The sequence below is a fragment of the Bos mutus genome, chromosome 17 (genome assembly GCF_027580195.1).
Source record: "Bos mutus isolate GX-2022 chromosome 17, NWIPB_WYAK_1.1, whole genome shotgun sequence".
Classification (NCBI taxonomy): Eukaryota; Metazoa; Chordata; class Mammalia; order Artiodactyla; family Bovidae; genus Bos; species Bos mutus.
This window is the reverse complement of record NC_091633.1, coordinates 1,775,542-1,789,829: the sequence shown is the minus strand read 5'-3', so window position 1 is coordinate 1,789,829 and position 14,288 is coordinate 1,775,542. Positions and strand designations below refer to the sequence as shown.

Sequence of the window (14,288 nt, the reverse complement as noted above, 5' to 3'; positions counted from 1 at the left end):
TGCTCCCACCCCTCCCCTGGGAGCCGTGCTCTCCTTCAGCGGGTGGCTGGCGGGCGGCCTGGCTCCGCCCTCCCTCCGGTGCTCCGTCCTGGCTTCCCTCCCGTCTCCCCACTCTGTCCCTCTCTGCTCATTCCTGATGGGAGTGCCTCGCACCCCCACTGACTGTGGAGCTGGGCCGGGCCCTGGGCCACCCCGTCCAGAGCAGAGCGAGCTCGCAGTAGTGCTCCGGTTCGCAGGCAGCTGGGCCCTGCAGGCTGGGTTTGCTGGGTCAAGGGTCTGTGTGTGACGCCGCCCCCCACCCCCCACCACGGCTGTTCCCAGAGAGGTTGTCCAGCCTGTCCTCCCCTCCCCGGCAGCCTCGGGGTTACTATTTTCAGAAGCGGTTCCTGATTGGATGGGTCCAGGTGGTGTCGCATCCTTGTTTCCCCGGCGTCTCTTGGGCCCCAGAGCAGGGCCCCTTCCCTGGCGTCGCTGGCAAGGCCAGGGTGTCAGAGTGCAGCCCGAGGTCACGCCTTTCTCTTCTCCAGCGTGCCTGTACTTCATCTGCAAGGCCTTGGAGAAGGACTGCCGCTACAGCAAGGGGCTGGTGCTCAAGGAGAAGATCTTCCAGGAGCAGCCGTGCCTCCGCCAGGACTCCCTCCGCATGTTCCTCCAGTGGTGGGTCCCTTATGGTCTGTCCTGCCCGCGCCTCTGCCTCAGGCTCTCAGGGCTGCCTCTGTCCGCCTTGCTGCCCGCCTTCCCCTCTCCGAGGCTGGGCTTTCCGCACTGCCCGGCCCGCCTCTGACCCGCCCTGCCTGCCTCCGGGATGGGGCCCTTTGCAGCCTGACCGCCCAGTCCTCCTGTCTCCCTCCCCGGGAGGAGAGTGGGCCTGGGCCCGGCAGGCGCTGGGCTGGCCCTGCTGGCCCTGCCCTGTCCGCTTCCCTGGCTCCCCAGCGCCCTCACTGGAGTCCCCACCTCTCCTTGGCCCGCTCTCCTGCCTCTTTCGTGTTCTGGCTCCCAAGTCCCCCCTTGGCAGCTTGCCAAGCTTGGGCTGCCTCCCTCGCCACTCCCCATCCGTGGTATCAGCTTGGCCCCGGGAGTTTTCCACTGGGAGTTTGTGGTCATTTGTCCCGGTGTTTATGTGTCAGGAGACCGTGTCTCTTGTTCCCACCCATCCCAACGGGACTGCCCTTCTTTGGGGAGGTGGGTGATGAGCCCACGAGTGCCGGGGAGCCCTGCAGGGAGGGGCCTCTGCTGGCAGAGGTGTGTCCGTGGGAGGCACGCCGGGGCCTCAAGCTCCCGCCCTTGCTGTTGACTTCCATGGGCTTTGGTGAGCTTGGCTGCTCTAAGGGCTGTTTTTGGATGGGCAGTGTGGGATAGTTAAATCCTTATAAGCTCTTCAGCAAAGGATGGGAGTAGCGTGTGGTTTTTCTGCTGTCAGTGCGGTCCTGCTGAGGTGGATGAAGGCCCGTTGCCCGGTTGTGAGCAGATTAAAGGGCGTTAGTCATGCTGTGTACATGGGTGTTAAGGATGCTAATTACTGCCCTTTCCAGCCCAAGTGGTAATTTTATTTGTGGGAAGAATTAACACAGACCACAGGGTGTTAACTGCACGCCGGCATGTAGGATCTGCACTGTGGCGCTGTGCCCCGGTCACGCCTCTGTCCCTTGCACTCTCAGTGACATGTCCATCCACGAGGTGTCGGTGAGCGCGGCCGAGGCGCAGGCCATCGTGGACGAGGCCCTGGGGCTGCGCAGGAGGCGGCAGGCGCTGACGGTGCGCGAGAAGGAGCCGGACCTGAAGCTGCTGCAGCCCATCCCCTTTCTCACGTAGGTTGTCCGGGGTGCCAGGCGGCCGCTGGGCGCTGCATGGGCGGGGACACGGGGCACACACGGGCAGGTGGCCGCAGGACATGATCCGGGCCTCCCCTGCTGGGATTCCTGGGTCCATGCCGTCTTCTACCTGCCGCTTGCCACGCTCCTGTCAGCCCCGCTCACCGCCCGCCCCAGGAGAGGGGGGGCGGCGGACGGGGGCCCTCAGGGCTCTGAGGGACTAAGGGTGGGTGGGGAGCCCACCCCAGGGCCTGGTGTCCTGCTCGCGAGTCCACGCTCACAATGGGGTCATGCTGCTGCGTGGGTTGGAGAGGGTTTAGGGCCAGAGCTGTAGTGGGCATGGGTCAGGCAGGGGGAAGCCTGTGCAAAGGCCCGGCAGCGTGTGGGCTGTGATTTTGTTTGCAGAACTGAACGAAGCTACGCAGCTGAGGGTGTGTTGGGCGGGGTGGGGCAGTGAGGTCGGGCAGGCAGCACCATGGCTACAGGTGGAGGCCTTGGTTTTTAGTCTAAGGGCCTGGGAAGCTGTTCAGGGATGGGTGGATGGGTACCTTATGCCACACTTTGTCATACCGCAACACCACATGGCATGCAACACGACACGGGATGACACGTAGAACACAGGACAGACAGCGGGCCACATGGCCATGGCGCACCTCAGCACAACACAGCACGCGGCACGCTGGCTCACGGTGGCACACACGCTCTCGGCCTGTGCCCAGCAGGCTCTGGCCCAGGAGCTGTTGAGCCCCTTTGGAGCACATCCCTGTCAGTAGCCCTCCCCCAGAAAATCAGACGAGTGGCCACCGCAGGGCGAGGCTACCGGGCGGTAAAGACGGGACCTTGCTTAGAAGGGCTTATCGCGTGAGCCCGCAGCTGCCCCTGCCTGGTGGGGCTGAGATGCCTTGGGGCTCCTGCGTGGAGTGCGGGGGGTGTGGGCTCCACTCCAGCCCAGTGGCTCCACCTCAGCTGTCAGTCGCCCTGGCCCCCACCCTCACAGGGACGGCGGCCTGGGCTCTGGGCCCCCTGTGGTGTGTGCTGAGCCTGCGTGGTGACCCTTTCCCTGCAGCTGGAAGTGCCTCGGTGAGAGCCTGCTGGCCACATACCACCACCTCACCACGTGCGAGCCCCCGCGGCCCAGCCTGGGCAAGAGGATCGACCTGTCTGACTATCAGGACCCCGGACAGCGCCCTGTGTCCCCCGAGGAGGTGGCGCCTGTCAGCGTGCTCCAGCCAAGCCCTGCCAGCGCCAGCCCTGCAGCCTCCGTGGCAGAGCCTGTGCTGACGTTCACCCCCGTGCCCACGGCCAGCTTCCCACTGCACAGCCCCAGCCTGCTGGAGACGGGCGTCCCCACCGGTGAGCGGGCCCCGGGGAAGGCTTCAGGGGACCCCATCTGCTGAGCGGCAGTGAGAGTTGGAGAGCCCTGCCCTCTCCAAAGGCCGGGTCCTGCCACCACCTGGCCCTGCAGGAGAGCTCTGGGCTGCTGGCCGGCCTCCCTCCACAGTGAGGCCCTGGGGGTGGGGTTGGCCTCGGGGACAGTTCCTCAGGCCCCTGCCTGCTGTGCTGCTGGGCACTGACACTCCCAGCTTAAGCAGCAGCCAGCAGTCACTGCCGTCTGTGGTCATGTCCATTGGAATGGCATTACTGATTTTTATCATCATTGGAGCCTTCCAAAAACACTTCGGACCAAAGCTTCTGAGCCTTTTCTTGATTTCTGTGTCACTGATAAAGCCTATGTGGCAGCTGAAGAAGGTTCTGAATGAACATGTATGTAATGGTTTCTAACTTTTTAACTTCATCACGAGTGACACCTGTCTGCTATGAATCACGTGACCCTCTTGCCCGCATCCTGTCACTGGGCCTTGGGCCTGGGCAGTCAGGGTGCCTGCTGCTTGCTTAGCCCCGTCCCAGGACAGCCAGTGGGGGGGCTTTGACCCTGAGACCCTGGCATTCTGTAGCTATGGAAAGTAGTCTTGAGGCCTGGCCTGTGGGTGAGAAAGGGGTGAGGTTAAGGGATGTGAACTGGCCTTTCCTCAGGCTCTGTTTTGATAGAGGGCATGGAAATTTCCTGAACGTCCGAGGAGCCGCACATTAAACGCGCAGGCAGGTTATAAAAGGACTGAGCACTTTGAGGTGCGTTTCCCTGGCCCAGCTCTCCTGAGCTTCCGACTCGCTCTCTTTGTAAAGGTGATGTCTCCGGGGGAGATAAATCCAAGAAAGGGGTGAAACGGAAGAAGATTTCCGAGGAGAGCGGGGAGACGGCGAAGAGGCGGTCTGCCCGCGTCCGAAACACCAAGTGCAAGAAGGAAGAGAAGGTGGACTTCCAGGAGCTGCTGCTGAAGTTCCTGCCGTCCAGGTGCGGCCTGTTGGTCTCGGCAGAGGAAGCACACAGCCTCCCGCCTCCCTCCCACCTCTGGTTCTGGGGCCACCCTCCCCTGTGGGTGCCTCCTCCGCCCCTGGATGGGGGCCTCCGAACGTCCTGAAGGCAGGAAGCGGGACTCGCGTGTCTTCAGAGCGGGGGCTGCCTGCTCATGCCTCACGCCTGGGCCTCCCGTTGTTCAGGCGCAGATGCCAGGACAGCCTGTGGGAGGGGCCCGTGCTCAGGGAGGTGCCCGCTTGGCTTCTCCAGGCTCCGCAGGGTCCCTGGAGCTTGAGAAAGTGGATGGCGGGTTTGGGAGGCGTCCCGTTTCTCGGGCTCCTGAGAGAAGGCTCCCAGGAGGAGGTGGGCCCGGCTGCCCGGGGAAAGGGACTGCGCCCCCGCGCTTGTCCCCTGGGTCTTCTCTGGCCCCTCGTCTTGCCCTGTCCCCTCCCTCAGACGCTCTGGGCCTCAGTGCCTGTGCTCTCCCGGGTACGGTGCTAGACTTCCTACCCCCCGCCCGAGCGCAGAGAGCAGGCGGGTTCTCTCTGCCCACCGACGTTTGAGGGGCACGTCTCGTAAGCCAGGGTGTCCTCTCCCGTGCCCTGTGTCTGCGTCTGTGAGACTCTACCCCGTTTTCTCCCTCCTGTGGTCCTGGGGTCTGGGAGGTGGCCGTGTGTCTGTGAGCATCCTTCTTGGGTCCTCAGCTGGCTCTGGCTCCTGACCGTCGGCTCCAGGGTGGTGCATCCAGGCTGACGAGGGCGGGGCCGGCCAGGAGCTTCCTGTGGCTTGTGAATCTCTCTGGCCACAGGGTTTGGTTTTCCTAGTTCTCTGCTTTTCTGTTTCTTTGGGGAGAGGGACGTGCCCGAGTGGAGCCGTTCTCAGCGGGAGCAGGACGTGGGCTCTCAGGTGGCTTCCTCCCGAGCAGAGCAGGCCTCCCGGCGGGAGCCCCGGGGTGCTTCACCCTACCCCCTCCCGCTGCCCTGCCTGGGTCCTTGTTCCCCAGCCCTGCTGGTGGGGAATAGTGTCTTTCTTCTCTTTTACCTTAGTTTCAACTGCTGGTTTCCTGTGTGGTTTTCACGTCAGCTTCCTCGAATGGCTGGCAGGGGCTCACAGTGGCTTGCTGGGTGTGGTCCCCAGAGAGGGCAGCGGTGCATTTGTGCATCCTTGGGGGGCGGCGGGGACAACTGAAAGCAGAGTCCCTGGGGGGTCTGCCGGGAGAGGTCCCCCTCCCCTGAGCCCAGAGCACTGTGAGGCATCGTGGAGGTGCTGCCTGCCCCCCCTGCTCCCCCAGCCTGCTTTGGCCTCAGCATGTGGAGGCTTGGCTGACTGCTGTCCAGGCGAAGTCCTGCGGCCGCTGTCTCCAGTTCCCTGTGGGTATCAATCCTATGTGGGTCCTTTCTGTGTTTCCCACTCGAAGGTCAGCTTCCTGTGGACAGGGGTCGCCGCAACCCCGGCTGTATTCCAACCTTGGCCTGATGCCTGGTGACCACCTAATGGGATGGGTGAAGGCAGGCATGGGCCAGACCTGGCCACGAAGGCTCGCAGAAGCAGAGCCCCCTTCCCTGGGGCCAGCCGGGCCGGTGTGAGTCTGGTGTGTTCCTGCAGGTTGAGAAAGCTGGACCCTGAGGAGGAAGATGACCCCTTTAACAGCTATGAAGTCCCGCCAGAGGCCAAGCTGGAGAGCTTCCCCAGCACGGGGCCCCACAGGCTGTCCTCCGACTTGGCCACGTTCGTGGAGTCTGGTAGGAGGGGCCACGGGTGCTGCTGGGGGCATGTCTGGGCGGTGGCCCGGGGTGGCCCAGGGCTGCCCGGCTCTGTCCCACCTGAGCTCTGAGCTCGGCCGGCTGAGGCGCTGGACCGTCCTGGCGCAGGCCTTGCTGGTCCAATGGTGCGTCTCACTGTTGGGGGTGGCTGAGTGCTGGGCGCTGTTCTGCCGCCTGAGACCGTACCCCCTCGGGCCTAGAGGTTCAGACAGCTGCACCCACAGCTGTGGGGGGCGTGGGCTCGCCACACTGCTGTCCTCCTCTCCCGAAGAAGGCAGGCCTGGCGTGGAGGACCCCCTCACGTCGGCCCCCCCAACTCATGTCGGGCCCCCCCCTCACGTCGGGTGCCCTCTCACGTCGGGTCCCCCCTCGTGTCGGGCCCCTCCCACGTCGGGTCCCCCCCTCCCTTCGGGGTCCCCTCACGTCGGCACCTCCCTCCCGTCAGACCCCCCTCACTTCGGGCCCCCCATCATGAGGGCCCCCCCTCACGTTGGGTCCCCCCCGATGTCAGGCCTCCCCCCTTCACGTCGGGTCCCCCTTGCATCTGGTCCCCCCTCCCGTCGGGCCCCCCTCACGTTGGGGCCCCCTCTCCTTTCGGGCCCCCCACCTCACGTCAGGCCTCCCCACTTCACGTCGGCCCCCCCCTCACGTCGGCCCCCCTCACGTTGGGTACCCCTCCCTCACGTCGGGCCCCCCTTGCATCTGGTCCCCCCTCCCGTCGGGCCCCACCCCTTGCAGTTGGGTCCCGTGTTGGCCCCCCCCTCACGTCGGGGCCCCCCTCACGTCGGGCCCCACCCATGTTGGCCCCCGACTCCCTTCAGGCCCCACCCCTCCCATCGGGCCCCCCCTCCCGTCAGCCCCCCGTGTCGGTATCCCCCCTCACGTCGGGGCCCCCCCTCCCGTCGGGCCCCCCCATGTCGGCCCTCCCCTCCTTTCGGGCCCCCACCTCACGTCAGGCCTCCCCACTTCACGTCGGCCCCCTCACGTCAACCCCCCTCACGTTGGGTACCCCTCCCTCACGTCGGGCCCCCCTTGCATCTGGTCTCCCCTCCCGTCGGGCCCCACCCCTTGCAGTTGGGTCCCGTGTTGGCCCCCTCACGTCGGGGCCCCCCTCACGTCGGGCCCCACCCGTGTTGGCCCCGACTCCCTTCAGGCCCCACCCCTCCCATCGGGCCCCCCCTCCTGTCAGCCCCCCGTGTTGGTACCCCCCCTCACGTCGGGGCCCCCCCTCCCGTCGGGCCCCCCCATGTCGGCCCTCCCCTCCCTTCGGGCCCCCGCCCTCATGCCGGGCCCCTCCTGCAGAGGAGCAGGACGTGCAGGCCTTCCTGCTGGGGAACCTGAGCAACGGGGGCATCCTGGAGCTGATGATGCGTTTCCTGAAGAGCATGGGCCACAGGTTCCTGCTGCGCTGGCCGCCGGGCCTGGCGGAGGTCGTGCTCAGCACCTACCACAGCTGGCGGAGGCACAGTGCCAGCCTGCCCAACCCGCTGCTCAGGGACTGCAGCAACCGGCACATCCAGGTGGGTCTGCGGGGCGCTCTGGCCCCTCTTCCTCGGAGGAGGACGGCTGCTTCTAGGGGCAATGCTGGGGGCGTTCAGGGCTCCCAGAGGTGGAGGAGCCCCGGCTCACAGGTGCTCAGGGACGTGTGGGTCAGGGGCCCCTGGGCAGGCAGCCTCTCCTGGGACACTCCTGGGACTGCCTCCTGGCAGCATCTGCCCGGGTCTGCTCCCCCGGGGCAGGGTGGAGCGGTGGTGGTGCCGAGCTTTGGTCCCTGGACGGACTGCTTGGTCACTTCTTAGCTGTGCCCCCTTGGCTGGGCTGGCACCTCCTTACTGCTGAGCCTCAGCTTCCTGGTGTGCGGGGGAGCCATGCACCCACCCTGGGCGCTGTCAGGGCTGAAGGCCTGTGCTTGGCTGGTGGTAGGGCTACCTCTTGCATGGGATGGTCCCCAGGACCAGAGGCGGGTGGGTCTCACCGGTGTTCCTGAGTCCGTCCCAGGGAGGTCCGTCTGTCTGTCCTTAGATCCAGCAGCAGCCACTGGTTAGGACTCACGGAATGGATAGCCGGTAGAGAGCAGAGTGGCGTCCCCATCAGGGTCGAGTCTAGCTGAGGCTTCTTCTGTCCCCACCCTTGGCCCTGGGCCCCGTTGCTGACCCCGCGCCCGTACTGCAGGAGATGATGCTGATGTCCCTCTCCTGCATGGAGCTGCAGCTGGACCAGTGGCTGCTGACCAAGGGCCGGAGCTCTGCAGGTAGGCCCCTTCCGTGTTCCCTGGAGGTCCACTTTCTGGAGTGGGCAGGAGCCGGGGACCGAGTCACTCCTCCAGGAGCACATTTCCTAGGTCACTTCATCAGGCCAGGAAAGACCTGGGTCTCTGAGAAGTGGCTGGGCCCCACAGGAGCCACCCACCTGCTGGTGACTCGGGACGAGGGCCGTGGCATCTCCGTTTCCTCAGTTCATCACAGGACGCTTTGCGTGTCCCCAGATACGCCAGCTCAGTCTGCTTGGTGAGGGCCACGAGCCCAGGGTTTCTGCATCCCTGTTGGGCCCGTTGGGCTCTGACGCCGGCCACTTGGGGCCATGGGGCTCTGCGGGCTCAGGGCCTCAGCGAGCAGGAGGGCATCTGGGCCCCGCTCACGAGGTTGACTCCTTCCGGCCTGACGGTTTTCAGTGTCTCCTCGGAACTGCCCCGCAGGCGTGCTGAATGGCAGGTTCGGCCCCGACTTCCCAGGGGCCCACTTCCTGGGGGACCTCCTGCAGCTGTCGTTTGCCTCGTCCCAGCGGGACCTGTTCGAGGACGGCTGGCTGGAGTTTGTGGTCCGCGTGTACTGGCTGAAGGCTCGGTTCCTGGCGCTACAGGTTGGTCCAGGGGCAGCTGCTTGGGAAGGAAGCCTGGGCACCCAGCAAGGAGGGGAGGGGCTGGCCATGTGACGCAGAATGTGTGCACACGCCCAGTGGCACCTGGGCACTGGGCTCGGCTTCAGGAAGCAGGGTGTTGGGGGGACGTCAGGCCCCTGGAGCCAGCACGCCCACCGCCCATCTAGCCACAGCAGCGGGAGGGTCTCGTGGGCCCCACAGACCTAGAGAGGTTGCCTTGCAGCCTTGGCCCTTTGCTTGTGCTTCCCGAGAGCTGTGTGGAGCACCGGGGCAGGCTAACTGGCCCCCAGCCCCCTGAACACCGTGGCACCCTTCAGTTGGTTCTGGAGTGGGGCAGGGCCAGTCGAGTCACAACTCTGCCACCTTCGCTTGAGCTCTGGACGGGTTCTGGGCCGCGTGCCCCGGCCACAGGGGTCACCGTGCCCCCTGGGGCCCTGGTGTGAATCATTCGTTCATTCACCCATTCAGCAGATACGTGCTGAGCCCCACTCTGGCCAGCTGCTGTGTAGGGGGGAAGGTGGACATTGGCCAGCCCACCCCCATGGTGCCCCCCATGTGAGGGGCTTGGGAGGCAGGCCCTGGCGAGCACGGTGAGTGCGCCTCCTCTGCCCAGGGAGACATGGAGCAGGCCCTGGAGAACTACGACATCTGCACGGAGATGCTGCAGAGCTCGGCCGCTGCTCGGGCCGCAGCGGGGGCTGAGCAGAGAGACGTGGTCATCCGCCTGCCCAATCTCCACAACGACTCCGTGGTCTCCCTGGAGGAGGTGAGCAGAGCTTCCTTGACGGTGTTTTCCTGTCAAAGGCCGGACCTGTCCGTGCGGACTAGGAGACAGGGCAGGAGGGGGCCTGGGAGAGGCAGCCCTGGTGTTCAGGGTGCCGTGGACTTGAAGGCTCCACCCTGATGGAGCACCTGCTGGGGGCCGGGGGCTGGGGGCCGGAACAGGGTGGGGGGTGTCTGCTGGGGGTGGGGAGGGTTTTTGCTTGGTCCCCAGGCCCGTGTGTGGGGGCAGCTCCAGCAGGATGAGGGGAAGCCCCCAGAAGCAGACCACCACTGCTCTGGCCCAGGGCTGGCCAGCGGCCTGTGGTTCTCCTCCTGTCCTCACTGTGCAGCCCCCGACCCCCACCCACAGCTCCGTGTCTGTGACACGTCCTTGGGCTGAGGGTGGCCATCAGGCCCTGCAGAGTGGCTTCAGGGCCAGGCCCAGTGCAGCAGCCTGCTACCCCTGTCCAGCAGGCCTCCTGGCAGAGAGGGCTCCAGGGGTCGGTGGTGGGTGCTGGCCTCTGGTGGGGGCCTGCTTGGTCTCTGAAGCCTCGTACCCCGGCCCAGGGGTCTGGGTTGCTGAAGTGTGACTGGGAGGCTGGCTAACTGTTTTGGCGCTCTCTGTCTGGAGTCTGTGCTTTTGGGGTAGTTGTGTTTTTCGGTGTATTTGTTCTTTGGAGACTGGAACGCCTTGACCCTCACAGAGGTACTGTCTGTAAAGCAGCCGCTTGCTGTGAATGCCTCTCGTCTGCGTCTGATAAGGGCAGAACCCTGGCCGCCTCAGGGGGCCCGCAACGGCTTGGTCAGCCAGTGATCCGGGCCTTTTCCAGATTGACAAGAACCTGCGGTCACTGGAGCGGTGCCAGTCTCTGGAGGAGGCCCAGCGGCTGTACGAGGCCGGCGACCACCGCGCCGTCGTACGCCTGCTGCGCCCCACCTTGCGTCCCAGCAGCTGCGACCGCGCCAAGCACCTGGAGTTCATGACGTCCGTGCCCGAGAGGCCGGCCCAGCTGCTGCTGCTGCAGGTGAGTGCTCCCGCCTCGCCCGCGCCCTCTGCCGTCTCCTCTGAGGGAAGCAGAGCGAATTCCTCCCCGCAGCGGCAGTGGGCGAAGGTGGTCAGAAGGTGCGCTCAAGGGAACCCCGCCTTTGGCTCTCAGCCTCGCGTGGCTAGTCGGGCTCAGCCATCCATTCACCTGATGGTCCATCTGCCTTTTTTTGCTTTTTATTTTCTTTTTTTCTAAATGCATTTTTCTACTTTATTGCTTGGTCTTCTTTTACTGGTTTTAAAATTAATTGTTGAGTACGAATAAAACTAGATGAAATCCGTGTACATCGACAAAACAAAAGCACGGTGAGCTAACCAGCCCCGGAGGGTCGCGCTGAGGGGAAGGAGTGAGCGTGGGTGAGGCCTGTGTGCGCTTTCAGCCCCTGCATGCCCCGCCCCCAGCGCCCAGGGCCTAGCCGGGCGTGGCGTCTGTGGGGCAGGGCATTCCCGCATCTCATCCCGGCCCGGATGCTCGCCCTTGCCCCAGAGGCCTGCTGTGGGGCCTCACAAGCTCGGGCGTGTGGGCGTGGAGGAGAATGCCCGGGGCGTGCTGGGCGGTGCGGGCTGGGCTGGCAGCTCCTCCCTCAGACTCGTTACCTCCCTGGGGCCTTCCGCTTGGGTTTGGGAAGGGAGCCCCGGCTTCTCTCAGGCTTCGTGAACTGGAAAACAGATAAGAGGTGTGGCTGGGAGCAAGTGGAACCAGAAGGGGAGGCAGGGAGTGAGGAGGAGGGGAGAGGAGGTCAGGCAGCCCTGCGTGAGGATGGGGAGGAGCTGCGATGCCCTCGGTGCCCTCACTGGGGGTAGGGGGCAGCCAAGTGTGTCCAGGGAGGGGCCACCCAGGGGCTCAGGTGCTCCTGCTTTGTGGTCTGGAGCTTCTGGGTGAGAGGACAGCACCCCCCCCCACTGCCCACAGCCCCGGAGGGATGGGCACCTGCTGAGGAGGCACCACGCCGAGCTGGGCTGAGATGAGGCCGGCCGGCTGCCCGGGAGCTGCTGCTGCCCGCGCAGGAGTGACTTGATGTTTGCCCAGCTTCCTGTTGGCGGAATGTGCTTTCTTTTTGGTTTGGACGCTTCTGATAAATTAAAGGTCTTAATCTTTTCCCACTCAAGTGCTTTTGTCAGTTTTTTCTGATTTTAAATTGTAGCTTCTGAAAAAAAAAATAAATTGCAGCTTCTGTTTTCTTTGATGCACAGAAGTTTTGAATTTTTAACGCATCAAATCTCTTGATGTTTTCACACGGTGGTGCATTTGTTCATTATGCTTGGAAAGCCTTTCCGAGGCTTGAGCAGCCTTCGTCCTGTGGTTGCAGACTCAGGGTGGAGCTCCTGCAGTGCGCCTGGCACGAGGCAGGTGGGGGCCCTCTGACGGAGCCTGCTTTCCACAGCGAGGCCGGCCGGCGGCGTGACAGTGCACAGGCGGGGGTCCGTGCGCTGGGCTTCTCCCAGCCACGGTAGGTGTGGGGTTTGTGCTTGTAACCCGCTTCTCTGAGCGTTTGTAGGGCGGGAGCCTGACTTGGAGCCCCCTCTGGGACACGCAGGAGGCTCAGTCGCCCCGGGTAAATGAGCTGCCTGCCGCGTTCTTCAGCATAGGGTGGTTTCCTCACGGTCGTGTGGATTCCAGTCCTGATGTTTTGGGTTGCTGTTTTAGCACGATGTTACTGCAGGTCGTTATGTCTTCTGACTGTGCGTTTTCAGTTTATAGGCACCCTGGTGAGTTTTGCGTGTTAGCTTCAGACGTAGCCGCTTTACTGCATTCCCATTATCCCTGACGGCCTGTTTTGGGGGGATGGTCTGTTGCCCCAGGCAGGGGTGACCTGTCCTCAGTCGCTAGCAGGTACTCTTCTGCCTTCTGGCTTTTTCTGGCCTCGAGCACTGGGAGTGGTGTCACGCGAGGGTGATGCTGGGGGCCCCAGTCTTTTCCTTGACTTTGTCACAGCCTCACCTCCTGTGTGCTCTCATCGAGAGGGCTCGGCTCCGGCTGCGGCCTCCACCTCTGCCCATGGGCTCAGCACACCTCAGCAGCTCCTGCCCGATGCACCAAGAAACACAGGACGGCCCTGCCATCCCCGCCCCAGGCCCCAGGGCCCAGGGGAGCGTGGCTGCCGTGTGTCCTTACCCTCTCCTCCTGCGCAGGACTCCCTGCTTCGGCTGGAGGACCACCGGCAGTGCTTCGAGTGCTCCGACGTGGCTCTGAACGAGGCGGTCCAGCAGATGGTCAACGCCACCGAGACTGCCGCCAAGGAGCAGTGGGTGGCCACGGTGACCCAGCTGCTGCAGGGCATGGAGCAGGCTCTGTCGGCGGATGGCAGCACCCTGCGGGACTTGTCCGCTGCCGGTGGCCTCACCCGGCTCACCAACAACCTCATCCAGGTAACCTGGCCGCTTCCCTCCCCGCCTGCCCCCAGCCAGCACCTGCAGCCTGGCGAGCTGCCCGCCGTGACACCCCGTCCTGCAGGTCATCGACTGCAGCATGGCTGTGCAGGAGGAGCCCAAGGAGCCGCACGTGACCTCCGTGCTGCCCTGGGTCATCCTGTACCGGGTCATCCGGCAGGAGGAGGACGCTTTCCGCTCCCTGTGCCACCAGCAGCAGCTCCAGAGCCCGGCGGACGAAGGTGCGGGGATGCAGGGGCCTGCCTCTTGTCTGTCTGCATCAAGCTACGAGCACATCTGGGCTCGGGTGCCAGAACTTTCCTGGACGGAGGCAGAGGCAGCGTCTTCGTGGACCGGGTGGTGGGGCGGGGCCACGGAGCGCGCCCTGCTTCCCATCGAGTGCAGGGGGCGAGCCCCGTGCGGAGTGGGGCCCCGGGGCCTCGAGCCACCGGCCGCTCCTGGCTGGGGGCCTGGGCGGCACAGGGCACGTGGGCACGGGCTCCACTGCGCGGCTATGACCGCAGGCCAGTCAGGCAGCCTCGCCCGCTCTGGGGACAGTGGCACGTCTCAGAGTCGCCGGAGGGCAGCCGGAGCAGCAGAGTCGCAGCCGCAGCGTGGGCTGGGCCGGCTCCAGCGGCGGTGCTCAGGGTGGGCCTGCGGGGCGAGCAGGGCCTTCACAGGCTGGCACTGGAGCCTGGGCAGCACCTGCGGACCTGTGCTCAGAGGGCGAGGCTAGAGCAGACCAGTGGCTCAGTGGCGTTCGGCCAGGAGTGTCGATACCTCCACCAAGTGCGCGCTGTCCTTCGGTTTTCTTGCGTTTTCAGTATAAACTTGATGAAGGTACACGTGACTTTTATATAGCTGTGATTACCACACACACGTGTATATGTTTATTCACCAGCTTGAAACTGCATTTACTGGGGGTTTTCGCTAGTCCCTGGCCGGGTCAGCCAAGTGCGCGAGCAGTGCAGTCAGCCGTGTTGCGGCGCCCACAGAGCCCACGTGCTCTCTTGCTCGGAGGGCTGCACTCTGCAGCTGTCTGTCAGCGGCTCTCTGCTTGTCAGGCCTCTGTGAATGAGAACTTCTGGGCCTGACGGTTCATGGTCAGGGGGAGAAGCAGGACCACCAGCAGCACCCACAGAGCCCTGTCTGAGGCCTGGTGGATGGCCGGGCAGGGGGGACACGCAGCCGTGGGGTGGCTGGGCAGGGCCCCCGGAGAGCCGGGCGTGTGGGCAGGCTTGGGGAGGCGCAGGCAGAGGAAGGCGCCCGCCCGTCTGCAGCCGGGAGCGCCCTGCTTGGCCCGG

At 64.8% G+C, this 14,288-nt stretch overlaps 1 protein-coding gene across 6 annotated transcripts in view; it reads left to right on the top strand.

Annotated features, from left to right (window-relative positions):
* CABIN1 (calcineurin binding protein 1) overlaps positions 1 to 14,288 on the top strand; it is a 71,664-nt gene that overhangs the window by 8,393 nt on the left and 48,983 nt on the right. For 5 of the 6 annotated variants that reach the window (XM_070385780.1, XM_070385781.1, XM_070385779.1 and 2 more), the window contains exons 7-18: positions 528 to 657; positions 1,659 to 1,808; positions 2,878 to 3,164; positions 3,996 to 4,164; positions 5,773 to 5,909; positions 7,233 to 7,450; positions 8,103 to 8,181; positions 8,602 to 8,789; positions 9,421 to 9,573; positions 10,400 to 10,594; positions 12,748 to 12,984; positions 13,070 to 13,226. In XM_070385780.1, coding sequence (XP_070241881.1) covers positions 528 to 657; positions 1,659 to 1,808; positions 2,878 to 3,164; positions 3,996 to 4,164; positions 5,773 to 5,909; positions 7,233 to 7,450; positions 8,103 to 8,181; positions 8,602 to 8,789; positions 9,421 to 9,573; positions 10,400 to 10,594; positions 12,748 to 12,984; positions 13,070 to 13,226 — 2,100 coding nt within the window. The remainder of the gene's footprint in view (positions 1 to 527; positions 658 to 1,658; positions 1,809 to 2,877; positions 3,165 to 3,995; positions 4,165 to 5,772; positions 5,910 to 7,232; positions 7,451 to 8,102; positions 8,182 to 8,601; positions 8,790 to 9,420; positions 9,574 to 10,399; positions 10,595 to 12,747; positions 12,985 to 13,069; positions 13,227 to 14,288) is intronic. The other variant, XM_070385777.1, reaches the window with a different exon arrangement.